The sequence below is a fragment of the Alligator sinensis genome, unplaced genomic scaffold, assembly GCF_000455745.1.
Source record: "Alligator sinensis unplaced genomic scaffold, ASM45574v1 scaffold690_1, whole genome shotgun sequence".
NCBI classification, from domain to species: domain Eukaryota; kingdom Metazoa; phylum Chordata; order Crocodylia; family Alligatoridae; genus Alligator; species Alligator sinensis.
Window position 1 is genome coordinate 840696 of NW_005842372.1, and position 16861 is coordinate 857556.

Below are 16861 nucleotides of genomic sequence, written 5' to 3' on the forward strand. Positions count from 1 at the left end.
CGCCCCCCTCCCACCCCCAGCAGCGGGTGGGAAGCCATCTTCAGCTACATGCTGCTTTTCCTGGCCACTGCCGACCCGGCTGGGCCCATCCCATCCGGGGCAGCACGCAGCTGAAGCTGGCTTCCCACAGGCTGCTGGGGATGCCTGGCTGGGTCGGCACTGGTCAGCAGAAGCAGGGGCGGAGCCTCCTGCCTTCTGGGACCAGCTGGCACAGGTAGGGGGAAAGTGCAGCAGCACGTGGGGAAGCCACTGCTTGATAGGGGATGGGATGGGATGGGCTGGCTGAGCCACACCAGGGGGGGAAAGCTGTGGCTGAGCCCCCTGCAGCTGTGCTGTATGCTTCTTTAAGACTGAACAATATGCTCAGAATAGAGCATGAATGATCTGGTCTCCAACGTAAATTTGGAGCAGGTAAAAATCTTTGTAAAAATACTGTCCAGTGTTTGGATTGCGTTTGCTTCCATTTCTCTTTGTGCGGGATTGGGGGTTCAACTTGTTAGTACTTGTTAAAAATGTGTTACTAAGTTATTAATTCAATAAAAGTAAATCTTCTTGAAGATTATTCTCAAAAATGCCCATATTTTGTTGCTTTGATTAGTTTCCACTCTGGCTTATATCTTTTCCACATCTGATCTGTCGACTTGCACTATGCTTCTTTCATTCATTGAGAAATGAGTAGAAGCAAAAGTGTTTATTTTAGTCAAGTGTTTGGTATTATGTCATTGTTGCTTTTATATTGTTTTTATTTTGGATTTTAAACCACATTTCCAGACCCATTTCATTGTCACTTCCTGCACCTTCATTGGTGCCAAAGGTCACATGACATCACTTCCTGATGTGATACTGCTTCCTCTGAGGAATATGGCTCACCAGCCCACTGAGCGATAAAAAGTTCATGATCTGGCCCCACATTCAAAAACATTGGACACCCCTGCTCCAGCATATCTATTACTCCCCCCCAGCTTGGTGTCATCTGCAAGCTTGCTGAGGGTGCACTCCATGCCACCTTCCAGTTTGTTGATGAAAGCACTGAACAAAACCAGCCCCAGGACCAACCCCTGAAGCACTCCACCTGATATTAGCTGCCAACTAGACATGGAGCCATTGATTACTACCCTCTGATCCTGATGATCCAGTCAGTTTTCTATCCACCTTACAGTGCAAGATCTATGAGGAAAGGCTAAAATAACTAGGATTATTTAGCCTGGAGAAGAGAGGACGGAGGCAGGACTGGATAACAGTCTTCAAAAACCCTTACAAGCAATTAGAGAAGATGGAGATGGATGGGCTTTTCTCTGTGGCCACAGGGGACAGGACTAGGAGCAATGGCCTCAAAACTGCAGAGGAAATTTAGCCTGAAGATTAGCTGGAACTTTCTGACCATGAAGGTGATCAAGCATTGAACCAGGCCACACAGAGAAGTTGCAGAATCCCCATCTATGGAAATTTTCCAGAACAAATTGGACAGACACTTGGCTGGGATGGTTTAATCAGGGATGATCCAGTCTTGAGCAGGTGGCTATACTAGATGACCTTGCAATGTCCCTTCCAGCCTTACTTCCCTATGATCCAGATTCTAAAGCTGTATAGTTTGGCTTTCTTTGTGTAGCATCTAAGGCAGATAAAATACATTAGCAAAATGGGATTGGTAAACATCTGCAGAATAATGCACTATACTTACTGATATATCTTCTCAAGACATTTTCTATCTGTTTTTGTTGGAATCTTCCTTTGATTACAAGTTGATTGTTACCATCTATTGAGCCACTAATTTAAAAGAAAAATTAATTCAGCACTGTGCAATTCAGAAAGACAAAGCAAGCTAGAGAGAGCAAAATCAGGGACATGCAATAAGTCAATTGATGAAGCTCTGTCCTCAAGACTGCTTAACAGCAGCAGATTAATAAAGCCAAATTGAATCTGGGCAAATGAAACTACTGAATCCTTGGACACATCATAGACATTTGTCAAAGTGCAACTTCATCCAAACTTAAATCCTCTGTGTGATACTTGAAATACTGCTACAATATCCATGTACTCTGCTGATTAAGCTACTCAACCAAAGGATTTCTCCAACAGCACAGAGAATCTACTACGTGCTAGAGGCAACCACCACCATGGCACAGTTCAAAAGAAGTTTCTTTTAACAACATGTTGCAATAGCAATACTAGGTAACTAGTTTTTTCAAGCATTGCTAGCTGAAGAACTCTGGTGACTTTTCAAACAAAGTTTTAAAAGCTTTTGTATTGAATTATTTTATTTTGAGGTGAGGGAGCTTGAACCCTGAGCAAGCAGGCCTTGAGAACAGCAGTCACTGTGTAACTAGGTTACTGGGGCTTCTGTCTGCATATCAGCACCCTATTTGCCTCTTGTAGGCAGCTAGCAACTAATGTGCAGTCTGAAAGATAATAGTTTCAGGAGTCACATAATGTGAATCACTGTGCAATTCTTTTATGCCGTCACATATGGCTTAAACCAGGGCTCTCTGATGTTTAAGCTGCTATACTACAGAAGCCACAGTCTCTCCCTGCCCCAGGTGCATGGACGCTTACCACTGCACTGCACATACAGGAACCCCAGCCCCTACAACAGGTTCCTTTGCTGCACCATAGCACATAAGCACCCCAGGCTGCAGGCTCCACCAGCACTGATGCATCTGCCCTCTAGCATGGAAACAGGAAGAAGCAGCTGGAGGAGGAAGAGAGAACCTGGAGAGGAGCAGCTGGAGTTACTGAGGTGGTGGTGGGGGGAAATGCTGGGTGGGATGCTAGGGTCTTCAAATTAACCCCTCGCTGGCTATATGCAGCCTCTGAGCTGCCAGTTCAACAGCATTAGGTTAAAGCCATTAACAACAGTATAACTTCTTCCCTGATCTACTCTGCCCCTCAACCACCTAGAATCAAAAGCTGTGGACAATTTAAGAAACAAGATTAAAATGTGCACCCTGGGATCTCTGACCCAAGGAATATATTATATATATAAAATCAAAATAATGCAAGAAACTCAAATGTAATAACAAGTCCCTTACCTTGTACCCAATTCTGCCAACAAAAATGCCAGGAGATGTTTTGGCTGACGATGTAATCTGAAATAAAAAGTTACATTAATTTTAACCACTACCTTCCACAAAAGCCTGACACTTAAGCAAGACTGACAATGTAAGGCCTCCTCAGTCTGCCAAACCTATTTGCAAAGTGCCAATACAAGGAAAACTGACTTCTTCGGAGAAGTGCCCAAAGAGGAAACAATCACATGCTACCATGGGCACAGAAAGGCATGGGCACAGAAAGGCTCAGCCACCCAGAGCAGTGGTTTCAACCTGCAATCCACAAACCCCTGGGGGTCTGCAGACTATGCCTAAGGGGTCGGCAAAAAATGATTATGATCAAAAGTACACTTACAATTCAAAGGGGTCTGTACCTCCATTTGAATATTTTTTTTTAGGGGTCCACAAATGAAAAAAGGTTGAAAACTACTGACCTGGAAAGTTACAATCCACAATTCCAGTCCTACTTTTGAACGAACTGTCGTATGACCAGTTTTCCTTGTGTTGTATACTTTTACAGAATGCAGCATCTGACTGTTACATAAGCCTCCCAGAACTACATTTTATTTTTTTGTCATAACAAGGGTTCTAAGTAGTACAGGAAAACTACACTATTTTCTACCCATTACCCAGATAGAGCTTTAAAGTAGCCAAACTTACAGTTTACAGATATCTGTAAAGTTGACAAATGATGTTTTCTTGGTTCCTACTCTTACAACCTGTGGAGGTTTCATGACGAATTTTCTTTTTTCCCCAGCTACCATATCTGGATTCTTTTCCCTCATGATATTAAATACTCGATTCAGCAACTGCAAGAAACATATATTCACACCACTTGTAGCCTGTCACTGTACCCCATCTGAGATGCACACATCATTCTCCCCACTACCCCAAAAAAGTGAGATTCATTTTCTCAGACAGTGGAAAGGGTCATTATACTTCCAACTCAGGTTCCCCTCAAAGACATTTAAATCTTGTTTAAAAGAGTATCAGTGTTAATTTTTGCACTTGGTTTTCTCAAGACAATTTATACCTTACACTTTCTCAGTCTATACTTGGATTTTTTTTTTTTCCCCGCTTGTTACTGCTATGTTCTATCATGAAAGATTATGGGTCAATTAAGTAGCTGTGGGAAGGATTTTTTAAATTCTGTTTTTATTTAAGTACACACACTGTAGACTGGATCCTGCAATTTGACCCACGTGAATAAACCAGTGTCCCTGTAAGTCAGTAAACAGAAAGTTCTTCTTCACCACTGGATAGAACTGCAGGACTAAGGTCTTTTATAAAAGGTGTGATTTGTTTCTTTTATTAAAAAAATTGTGTTTGTAGTTATTTTACCTCATCATAAGTGTAGTCCCTTTCTGATCCTGCCCATGCAGGTCCAGTCTGAAAGCTAAAAGAAATTCCATCATCTTTTTTGCTGTCTTCATCCTCCAAAGCTGTAGAAGATGACAAGTATTTGAGATGCAAAAAGCTGTTAGAACAGCAGAACTCCTTGAACACCACTAATATCGCTTCTAACAGTCTAAACAAAAGTCACAACAATGTGGTTTGAGTGAAGATTTTCTTGTATTTGTTAACTGACATGAACACCAATATTTAAACTAAGTCTAGACTGCTCCATCACAGTCTTATTAGCAGGGATCTGGGTTATCCATTTGGTGTGGGAAAATTTGGATTTTCTCCTTTAAAGGAGAAAACTGTGGATTTTCCTTTTAAAAAGAGAAAAAAAAACTGTAGGAAACAACAGGTGCCCCTTGCTGGCTAACAAACAGCGTTCCACCCTATGAGGAGCTGCCTGGGGATGAGGGAAGTAGGGGAAGGGTGATTGGAGGCAGGGGGTGTCACGTGTCTATGCACACGCATGTGGCCAGCAAACAGCCAAGCAGGGTGGAGGGAGCAGCCCCAGCAGCTGGATGCAGGTAAGTCTATAAAGGGGCAGGAGCTGGAAGGCTAGGGCTTGGGGACTGTTGGGAGGGGTGTGGGGAGGTGTGGCAAGAGTGCCACAGGCCTCTCCTCCAGCCCACACCAGGGCCAGATTCACGCCGTTACCACCTGCACAAGTCAGTGACACTGCAGCCGCCATGATCTAGCCCGGATGGGACAGGGGCAGCAGATGCAGAATGGGACTACAAGTTGGGAGTGAGGGGCAATGGCTTGAACAGCATGGCATATGAGAGTTGCTCAGTGACACAAACCAGTAGAGGGGGGAGCCATAGCTGGACCCACATCCTGGTGAGCACAGGGGGCAGGAGGAGGTCTGATTTTCTATGATAAGAAAAACCCAAATCAAACGCCAAAAAAAAAATACAGGTACTTAGAACGTACCTTATAATGGATTGAGGCATTGGTAGACTTCCAAATTGATTTAGAATGGTAAATATAGCAATAAAGCATCGTGTTCAACTGATACACACACCACACGCTTTTCACTTCAATGGTAGAAAAACACAGATTTTGGTTTTAATCACAGAATTTCCAACTTTTAATCAGAAAACCAGAATCCCTACTTATTAGTTTGTTATTAAATCTTATAATACAAAAAATTAACAGAAAATTGACACGTGAACTGCAGAACACTTAGAGGGGGAGAACAGGTACATTTCACACTTTCAACTATAGCACCAATCAGGAATTAAACTCTCAGGTAAGGCAACTGTACTCTTACCTTCATCCTTCTCCAATATTTCATCTTCATCTGGAAATTTCACATTCTTCTTCTTTTTCTTTTTATTACCAAGCATGATACCAAAGTCATCTTCAGGTTCTACTGACTCTGGCACATCTCCCTCAATCTTTAAATCCTGCAATAAGAAAAAAAATAAAATGCAATCTATACATATGAATTAAGTGAAACTACTCTCCAACACTATGAACTGGAAACAAGACAAAATATATTTAGCACAATTCTCAAATGTGATAGACTTAACTTTGAAGGAATATGCCAAGCTACACCAAAGATGAATAATATTGTCTCACACTTGGATTCAGTTCCAGCCTGAATTGGGGACAGCAATTCAACTTTGATTCGGATCACTGTCCCCGATTCAGATTTGGATTCGGCCAAATCAAAGACTCAGTGTTGATTTGGAGAATCAGCAATTGAGACAGACACAGCTTTAAATGTTTTTTCTACATACCGCGAGGTACCAGGTGCAGCTCATGAATACTGCAATGCTGGGACAGATGAAGTGTCCCAAGTGGGCGGGGGGAAGCTTGTGCTCGGCAGCAAACCCGGAAGTGGACTGGAAGTAGTTCCAGTCCACTTCTGGGTCCGCAAAGGAGCAGGCAGGAGGCCAAGTCGCCAAGCTGAGACCCAGGGAGGCACAAGTCGCCAAGCTCCTCCTGTGGGACGCTCCATGCTCCCCAGCATTGCAGCATTCACGAGCCGCCTGCTACCTAGAGGTATGTAGACATTTAAAGCTATGTCCGAATCTTTCCAAATTGATTTGGAGGGTTCCGATTCGATTCAGAGAGATGAAAGGGTCCTCCGATTCGATTTGGAGATTTGGCCACCAAATTGGGCCAAATCTCCACAGAATCAAATCAGGGACCAAGGCTTCGCACAGCCCTCCAAGGGAATCTCATAATTTTTATCACATTATTCAGCAAATGTGGGACAACACAACCTACTGCAGTTTTTCCCTTACTAGACCCAAATAGCTGGTTAATAGTTCCAGAAAAAACTTACAGCTGTCTAGGACATGGCTATATAACCTTTAGAGCCTTCAGTTGCACCAAAGCACAAGAACTGGAACAAGAGATGCCATGTGCCAGAGAAAAACTGAAATTACTGACCTGCAGACAGGAGGATAAATTACAATATCCTGTTCTTTCTACATGCAAGTCTGTTTGCATACATAGGGAACTTAGATTAAATCGGAGCTTGTATCAGCTCTGCAGATAACGGGAATTTTTTCCTCTTAGGTCAAAAAGAAGATTCACATATATTTTTACAGCATTACCCCAACTCTGCTGCTCTTTAGGTTTGGCAGTCAGAATAAAACATAATATAAATGTTGGGGTAATCATAAATAGGTGATTAGTGCCACAGGTCTGCCACAGGTTAGTGGCAGACCCCACCTGCACTGTTAGTCTTAAAAGGACAGGTAGGTGAGTTGGGACACCCACAAGGATGCATTCAGATAAGGAAAAGAGAAATTTTCAGGAAGACAAATTGAATTTAAATGATACAACTAGGTCACCAGCATCTCTAAGCTGACCTTTACACCCTCTTCTGCTTCATCTATATCAAACATCTTTTTGGTTTTTTTCTTCTTCTTCTTTTGATTGAAGAAGTTTAAGTCATCCAGGTCATCTGATGCATCTAAAAAAACCAAAATGTTGGGAAAAGCCTGGTGATTAGCAATTGTATATCCAAGGTATCTGTGTCAAATGTGAATTCTCCTAAACATTCCTGAAAAAGGGACAAGTAGTATCTAGGAAAATTTAGTCACATTGAAGTGTTTAGTTATTTCATTTATTACAGAAGCCACAAAATAACCTGGCTGGCAGTTTGTGTACCTTATACAAACTGGTATACAAACTGGAAATACAAATTTCCTTTTTTTTTTTTATTACTATTTTTGAAGGTTTTCATTTTTCTTGTTGATGTATTGGAGACGCATACAAGGGGAAACAGAAACAAAAAGAAAAGACAAGGCAGGTTGTATATGCAGTAAGGAAACATGTCTATTAAAACAACTAAACCACCAATTTAACTGGAAGTGATTTCTTGCAAAATCTTGCATAGTACCACAGATTGATGGGAGACCCAGAACAACAAGAAAAAATTGGCTTGCATTACTTTGGGGGTGTTATTCATGCTACATTTTATCTGTAAATCTAATATTTTAATCTCTCTTCAACTGTTCAGTGACTGGACTCAAAAGGCAAAGGAACTAAAAAAAGCATTTATCATCACAGTTCGCTAACAATTTTAACTTATTTTTCAGTTCACCTCATCTTGTTCATGCAGGGTTTCAGTTTTGATTTGGAAATGACATCTTATAAATTAAGATACTGCTCTGTTCACAGCAGACAAGCTCAAGAGAAAGAAATGGTACCAAAAATATAATTTTGTTGCATTAATACCTAGAAGTCCCAGTCAGAATAAAGATCCCACTCTGGTATTTTGTATTTTCATGCACAAATATCATCCTTGTCCTGAAAACATACAGCTGACAGGGATGCTATAATAGTATTATCTGAAGGACTTTACTTCACCTTTCTTCCTGCTGTCCTCTTCATCTGCTTCTACATCTTTGTCCTCTGCTGGTTCTGGTTCCACTTCTTTTGTTTCAGACAACTGGGTCTCTTCTGCTTGAGTGTCTCCTCCTTCTTCATCCAGCATAAAGGGCTTCTTCTTTTTCTTCTTCTTCTTGCTCATAGTGGGATCGAAAATCATCTGTAAACAGTCACGTGTTCATCAGTTATGTTATTTTTATCTGTCACTTAATATCCAACTATTTGAACACTAGAAGGTTTCAGCTTCAGTCCTATTTTTTCCTAAACTATAATGTACAATCCTGTTTTAAATTAGGTATGTTACTTGACAATGTGCTAGAGTAAATGTGATTTCAAGTGCTTGTCTAGAAACACCACAAAACTTTGTCCCAAGACACTTCTCTAAAGTTACTACAAACTAGAACATACAAGGCTTTTTGGCTTTGTCCCTCTTAGTGAAAGTTTTCCTAAGTTTCCTGACATCACAACTATCCGTTCAGCTAACAAGTGGTAGAACTGCAAGCCTTAGTACAGACTTTCTGTCAGTTACCTGAACATGTTCAGTAGGCCTGTAAGCAGGGATCCTGGTTTTTGTTGTTTTGTTTAAATCACAGAAAATCACAAATTCTTTGATAAAACCCCCCAAATCCGTGGTTAAAATTAAATGCTCCCCCCCCCCGCTACCAAGGCTATGGGACCAGGGACCCAGGTCCGCAGCCTCCTGCTCCCAACAGAAGGCAGCAGCTGCTGCAGCAGGAGCACGAGCCAGCCCCCAGCACTGCTGCTGCCTACTGAGGGCTTGGGCAGGGCCAGCTCCCAGCAGCAGCATGCACTCTCGGGGAGAAAGGGGGGACCTGTGGTCCTGAGATCTGTGGGGGCAGGGTGGGTGCACACTGCAGGCTCATGCTCCCTACCCTGCTACCCTCCCTCAGGCCCTCTGGAGCACAGCAGCGCCGGGGTGGGGGCAGAAAACACGGGACAGGACATGGGATGGGACATTTTAAATTAGAGTGGCTTTCAGGAGCCACTAATTAAAATACCCACAGTGTCTTTTGTATTCAGTGCCCCACCTTTCAGAACAGCAGAACAAGCACCCCTGTTGCCATTTTGAAATGCAGGGATGATTAATACATGAAACACTGCAGCATGCTGGAGCATCCGGATTAGAGTCTGCTCTAAGCATGCGTAAACGTACCCACAGTTCCTAACCTTATTCACACTGCCATTCTGATATGTTAGTGGGTCTTTTTTGGATCATTTCAGATATTACATGAACCCAACTCATTTCTAGACCTCATAACTCTGCTACTTGGTGACAACCATTCCCAACCTCCACTGTATGGTTCCAAGACAAGTTCTGATGTTTAACTACACAGGCACATTGCAAAGCCACTGAAATGAGACTTTTTATGGTTGTTACTTGGAGCATAAGCAACACAGAAATGCATGCGCACACACTTCCAGCACATGCCACAGAAAATGGAAGTTCCCAGTTTAAATGTTTAAGTGACTAAGGAATCCTATGTTCAATGGCTTTGACAAGAAGCTTGCAGAGTCCAAATCTTTGTCAGCTAGAGGTCTATAATATCATGCTAGTTAATAGACACTTTTATAAAACATGCTCTCTATCACAAGGTAGACAATAATATGAGTAAAACTTTGAAAGTTACATCATTTCACTTCTATTTTAACCAATAATATTACTTGCCAAGAGAAGACCAGAATGTGTTACCCATACAAACTTAGTTCTAGATCTGCCTGCAAATGAATGTGATGCTAGTTTCAAGATTACCAATTACAACTAGATCACTGAGGAAGTGTAAGAATCCAGAGGAGTCAAGCTTAGTTTCTTCTCATGTATTTAAACAACAAATATAAAGAGAAGATTTAGGACAGGCTGTATTTAGTGATTTAAAAAGTCACAGCAAAAAAAAAAAAAAAAAATACCACCATTCATTACGAGGAAAAATACACTCATTACATCTTAACAAAAAGATCAGCAAAGTTTCAAAAAAGTAACAGTAGATTTAGATGAAGATACAAAGAGACACTTTGGCCTTTGGAGGCAATATTAATACTTAACACTATCAACTCTGCATACTAAAACTAATAGTGTTAAACAAAATGGCCTTGTACTCTGCACGCCCCTGAAAGCCGCAACCTCTAACACTTTGTGTGATACCATTAGATCAGGATATCCTCCAGTCCACAGGCCAGAATCAGCCTATGGGGCATGGCATCTGGGTCACAGGGCTCCCCATGGGTCCAAAAATTTGCAGCTGAGGAGCAGCATTTAGCAGTAATTGCCACACTGCTGCTGCCAAATTTCCAGACACACAGGGACCCCTGTGGGCTGGATATCATGGCCCTACCCTGATGCACAGGGTTACTCCACTGCTGAATGTAGGTCAGGGTAAGCAAGATGTCAGGCCATTCTATCTGACCTGCAGGACCCCTAAAAAGCTGAGAAAATTAATATTTATGTCTCTGGCTTCCTGTCGTGCAGCCCTCGATGGCTTGCCAAAATTCAGTAAGCAGTCCTCCACCCAAAATAATTGCCCATCCCTGATGTAGGTACACAGAATTGGGCCAGAGTGCAGAACAACCCCACGCACCAACTGTGTGCAGGATCCAGCCTGTGGACTAACCCCAGGCCACTCATGTGACCTGTGTGGTCATAAGTTTGAGCACCAGTGCACTAGATGGTTGTGTCCTACTTAGGATGCAAGCTATGAACAGTGTGTTTAGGATGTGCCAAGAACACTTACAAAGCTGAACATAAAGCTCTACAAACAATCCAGGTGCAAATTATTTGCTCCATGAGAATTCCAGCATGTCATTTGAAAGAACTTGGGGTTTTTCCCCCCACTTCCTTCCATTATGTGCTGCTGTTGAAATGAGCTAACCTGACTTTACCCAAACTAATTAGTTGGTTACATACTAATAAAAACAGGCAGCTGTTCATATTCTGCAACAAATTTCAAAACTGATCTTATCACCAGATGGTACTGGCCAGTACAGACAGGATGTAAAAAAAAATATTAAGTGGCTATTAAAAACAGCTTAATAGTTGCCTGTACATGTGTTAGCTAAACACATTTAAAAGTGGATGTTTAAGCAGCATTAGAACAGATTGTAACTCTTTGTAAATGGAACCTTCAGAGAACCAGTCACATGCCTACAAAAACACTACACAGAGCAGGGCACTTCAGTACTTTTAAAAATAATTTTCTTTTTTCATGCACTTTGTATGTAAGTTCAGCTCTTTGTATGTAGCATTCTTAGCCCTGGCTGTCAGCATTATATAGAATATGTACGAATCAACATCCCAGCAGCATAAAGCACTCACCATTCTACTGAAAGTTTTACAGTAACTCAGTAAAAATAACTCCAACGCAGGTTTTCATCAAGACAGGGCCAAGCAAACTTGTCATTGAGAAAAAATTGTTTGAATGGCATATCCCATGAATTCCTCAAATAGCACTGATGGGAATTTTGGCAAAAGTTTGTCATTGGAACTGCCAAATCATTCAAAATAAAGTTCATGGAAATTTTCCAGTTTCACTGGGACAGGTTTCCCAGATCTAAACAGAATTTCTGGCTTAAACAAAAAAAAAACAAAATAGAGTGAGATATACAATACCGCCCCCCCTGTTTTCCCAAATATAGCCTCATGGTTATGGCACTGGGAAAACCCTTGTCTGAATCAGCAGAACAGAAACTCAGTAACCAGTATCTCCCACATCTCCATGCATGACCCAAAAACCAGGCTCTAGCTATTCTAACACATGCCTTAATCAAGAAAGAACTCTAAAAGGTCTGTTTTATACTAATAATAATAAAAAAAGTGGTTTAAGTATCAAACCCTCTGGGGACAGAAAGGGCAAAAAACCCACATTTCCCACCTAGCTCTCCATTTGCCAACCTCAAATTGCAGCATGAAAACCAACTCAATTTATCCTGTTCCCATTTTGCTACACAGGCAGCAAAAAGGGTGTAGAAACTGCTTGCATTTGCTAAACTGGAGATTGCTCCAGTGCAGGAGCACTCAAGCCGGTAGTTAGTTTCTACATCACCTCTTCAACCCCTTGTGTAGGTGGAAAGACAAATTAAAGGCAAGTGTACTCGGGTGCAGACGTGCAACAAATGAACCATTCCTAGACATCACCAACAGGGAACTGGTTCACAATTGTTACGCATCAGAAATGTCCCCAAAAATAGTGCCGTAGAGTTCCAAGTATTGAAGTGCCATGGCTCTAAGACCACAGGGTAGGAGTGAGCACCCAGTCTAGCATGTCTTACAGTGGTCAAAAAGGTGCTGGGGGGGGGGGGGGGGTGGGGGGGGGGAGCCTCTGAGCATCCCTACACCTTCCAGGTTAGGAGGCAGGGGGCGTTCCACAGTGTCCTGGGGCTTTTCCACTGGGCAGAAATTTGACCAGTGTACGGGGGGTGTTGTGAGGGTCCTTGCAACCATGCATTGGCAGTCTAAGGGCAAGTGCCCTATGGCTGGGGCATCTTCACTTTTTTCTCTCTTCTCTCCTAAGCATGAATTCAACGAACTCAGTCTGCAACTGGCCAAGGTCTTCAGTGTGTCTACCTGACTTGGAGTGGCCTGGAGAGAAGGGAGTGTTTGGCTCCCATGCTTTTTGGCTTCCAAGCAAACTGGAAGGTGGGGGGGTGATGAGGGGCTGTGGTTAAGTCAGGAGTGAGGACACAACGAGTTGATAGAAAGACAGCTTTATTGACCAAACAGTGTATGGGAGGTCATTGATAAAAAGTGCCAAAGCAGTTAGTTGTAGCAGCATACGCACATGTGCTGCACAGAGTGGGGAGGGGGATGCTGGGAAACAGTGCAGTACAGAATTTCTGAAGGACCTACCAGATCAGCATCACAGCTGGCATCCACATGTAACAATAAACCAGCACACTGTGAACTGGTTTAAAAGTATACTCCCATTTTCCAGGTACACTTCTGAACCATTCCAGGCATCTTTAAACAAGTTTAATGGTCTTATATATCTGTCTGTCTGTTTCAGGTTTAAACTGGGTCAAGTGTTATGCGCATCCATACCCTTATACTCAGGGATCCAGGTTTTCTGTTTCCCTTGGAAAAACAGAGTAAACCACAGATTTTGCTTTTTTTTTTTTTTTTTTTTTTAAACCAGAGGCAAATGAGGATTTCTCATTTTACCAGAGAAACCCGCAGATTTTGCCATTTTGCAATAAGCTCCCTGCAGGCTGGCAGAGTTCCAGCCTGCAGGGAAGCTGGGAGGGAATGGGAGGAAGAGACATGCATGTGGCCCCAGGCAGCCTCCAGAGTAGCTCCAGCATGTAAATGTAGGGGCAGAGAGGGATTGAGGACCCTGTAGGGAGGGAGCTGGGCAGGGCAGGGGCTGCTGCCCCGCCAGGTGGGGCTTGGAGCCCAAGGGCACAAGTGGCTCATCCAGGGGAGGGGGAGGCCCAGTTCCCCTCTGCAACATGCACACCCAGGGGGGACCCACACACCCCCAGATTTGTACCTAGGGCAGGCGCAAGCTGTGGGCTCAAACTTCTGCCCTGCTTCCCTCCCCCGGGGCCTCCCCAGCCCGGCCACGCAGGGATTCCTTGCCGCTGTGAGCTGCCCCCACTGCCTTGGTGACACATCACCAGCACCTGCCGCTGCTTTGAGTACAGCCCTATGCTGCTGCCCTCACTGCAGCACCACGCACAGGAGGCACATCAACAGGGCAGCAGGGGAGGGCGACCAGCAGCACTGAGGTTTTCTGTGCGGCTCCTCCATTCCCTGCTGTGCTGGGTCACAGGGAGGAAGGACAGGGCAGCAGGCAACAGGACGCCACTGTTCCCTGCCATCCTGCTCCCCTCCCCTGCAACCTGGTATGGCGGGGAGCAGAGGAGTCGCACAGAAAGCCTCCTTGCCACTGCTCACCCTCCTGCTGCCCAGTCAATGCACCTCCTGTGCACAGGGCTGCAGTGAGGGCAGCAGCAGGCGCTGGAGGCACATCACCGGGGGGAGGGGCTGGCAGCAGCAAGGAATCCCCAGTGTCCCCAGCTATGCCAGGTTGCGCCCGCCAGGCTGAGCAAACCCCAGGAAAGGGAAGCAGGGTGGGAGTTCAAGTCCACAACCTGCAGCTGCTCCAGGCACAGATCTGTGGGGCACGGGTCCCCTCTGCCTCCCAGGAGTGTGCACTGCAGCACGCCCTCCCCCTCCCCCAAATGAGCCACCCGCAGCCTGCTTCCCACTGGGGCCCTGCAGTAGCACACTGTGGCAACAAGCCCCACCCAGCTGGGCAGCAACCTCAACCTACATCTGTCCTGGATACAGATCTGGGGGAGTGCAGGTCTGCCCTGTCCCCTGAGATTACACTCAACAGTGGGGAGCCACAACACCCGAGTCTGCAGCCCGGGGGGCGGGAGGAAGGAGAGCAGAAGCAGGGGCCTGCAGACCCAGGTCCATAGCCCTGCCAACTGGGGGCCCCATCCAGCAAGGCTGAGAGACCAGGGGTGGGGGGAGTAAGGGGTACCAGCAGGGCTGTGGGTGGGGAACGAGAGGATCAGCAGGGCCAGGAGGGCTGTGGGTGCCTTTAATTTTAATCATGTATTAGGGGTTTTTTTTTTTTACGAGAGAATTTGTGATTTTTTTTTTAATCAGGGAAAACCAGAATCCCTACTTATACTCCAACCTCCCCAGCTGAAGTACAGTTGATGTAATGTTTGTTCAAGAGATACATAATGTTTGTTGACATCCTTCAGAAATACCTTTAAGAGACACAGGCTTGTTAACACAATTAAGGAAAAACATTATTGAGCACAAAAGGTAGTTTACGGAATCCTTCACACCTCTATGAAATGCTAGTACAGCTGGACTGGCATTTTAGCCACAACAGTCCAGGAGATGCATGAGGCAGAGGGGTTCTCTCAGCAAGTTATTTTATAGAACCAACTGTATAGTCAAGAGGGATGATGTACAAGCTTTTGGACACAAGGCATCTTTCTTCACTTTGACATGCAGAAGAGCACTTTGTGATTCAAAGCTTGCCTGACATTTCTCCCACCTAGACAGCTGGTCCAATAAGAGAGCCCACCAAAAAAAAATCCTTACCTCTTAAGCAGTGCTATTCTGACAGTGTCTTTCAAAGTCAGGTGCTCAATTTTAATCAACAGCATCTTGTTACAGTAGCAAACAATACTGGTGATGAATTACAGCTATAATCTACCAGTGGTACTATGGTGGAAGATACAGGATACATACATGTGACATTTTTAATCAGTGCATCATCTAATATCATTTTAACTACATGGAGACTAAGATATTTAAACAGTGAGAAAAAAAAAGTTTATCTTTTTTAAAAAAAAGAAGAGTTCTCTCTTACTTGTTTTCTGTGTAGACAAATTGCTTGCTTTCCTGTATTGTTTTCAGTGTTCTGTTTGTACACTGGTGCACTTAAATTCAAATTAGAGGTTGTTCTAGGCACAGCAACGTTTATGGAAAAGGGACCAATTGTTCCAAAGAACTTCCATTTCATCCCCCCTCCCCTCAAGTGTTTTGCATTTTTTTGTTTTTTGTTTAATACACTCAAATGGTGGTAGTGCCCAGGATGATCCCCGCACACAGGGATGAACACAAGAAGTCTGGGGGGGTGGAGGTCACAGGCAGTATCTCAGAGATTACAGCCTAAAACCATATACATTATTTCTTCATTATACTGTATACACTACTTTCTGTTATTTTCTACCCCATTTCTTCTCCCCCCAATCCCATTACTATACTAATCCATCTGTCTCTCCTGTCTCATCCCACATATACACTCCCCATTTCACACATACAAGGGAAATGAAATAACATTATCAAAAGTAACACCCTATGTCTGAAAATAAGGCTGCTTCCAAACAGCTTTGGAAGCAGCAAAGGCTGGGACTTCTGTGAAGGTTGCTGTCACTTGACCAGCACCATCTACACAAATAAATAAGACTACAAAGCCCCTACCTACACCCAACCCTCTGCCTACCACCCCTTCTGCAGCACCTAATTCCTAAAAGAGTGGAGTAGGCTTCTCTGGTACCCCATTTCCACCAATATAGTGGGAGTTTTACTGAAAAAAGTGCCTGCTACGCTGCTTCTACCTTAGGCTTTATTCCAAGTTTCCCTTGCCTGAGCACAGCTCCAGCGGTGGCCTCCTCTCCAGGCTTGTGAATTTCCCTGCTCTGTGCAGCATTACCAGTAGCAGCCATGTTTCCAGCTGGGAGTTTTCACTTTGCTGCCTAAGCCATGTAGTACAGAAGAGGTACAAGGCTGCCCAGCATCAGGCTAGGACCAACTGCACAGCTGCCAAGGCTCTTGTGGCACCCAGTGACCATCCCAGGCAGCTCGTCCCACCACAATCTGACACAGACCGCAGCTCTATGCGCTCGGTGTGGATGAACGGGGCTGAAGGCTGAGCAGGCCGGCAGGTCTCATGCTGCTGCACCGAGCTGGTCCGCGACCCGGGCTCCCGCGCCCAGGCAGACGCGTGCGCGTCCCCGCACGAGGTCCTTTCCCCTCCCCACAGGCCGGCGGGGCCGAGGCGGCGGCAGCGGGTCGCCCCACG

At 44.4% G+C, this 16861-nt stretch overlaps 1 protein-coding gene across 1 annotated transcript in view; it reads right to left on the reverse strand.

Annotated features, from left to right (window-relative positions):
• Positions 1 to 16861, reverse strand: part of EIF2S2 (eukaryotic translation initiation factor 2 subunit beta) — a 22822-nt gene that overhangs the window by 5508 nt on the left and 453 nt on the right. Inside the window, exons 2-8 of the mRNA XM_006029298.3 lie at positions 8277 to 8457; positions 7274 to 7377; positions 5719 to 5854; positions 4389 to 4489; positions 3708 to 3856; positions 3030 to 3086; positions 1682 to 1767 (exon numbers count right to left, since the gene is read on the reverse strand). Coding sequence (XP_006029360.1) covers positions 1682 to 1767; positions 3030 to 3086; positions 3708 to 3856; positions 4389 to 4489; positions 5719 to 5854; positions 7274 to 7377; positions 8277 to 8457 — 814 coding nt within the window. The remainder of the gene's footprint in view (positions 1 to 1681; positions 1768 to 3029; positions 3087 to 3707; positions 3857 to 4388; positions 4490 to 5718; positions 5855 to 7273; positions 7378 to 8276; positions 8458 to 16861) is intronic.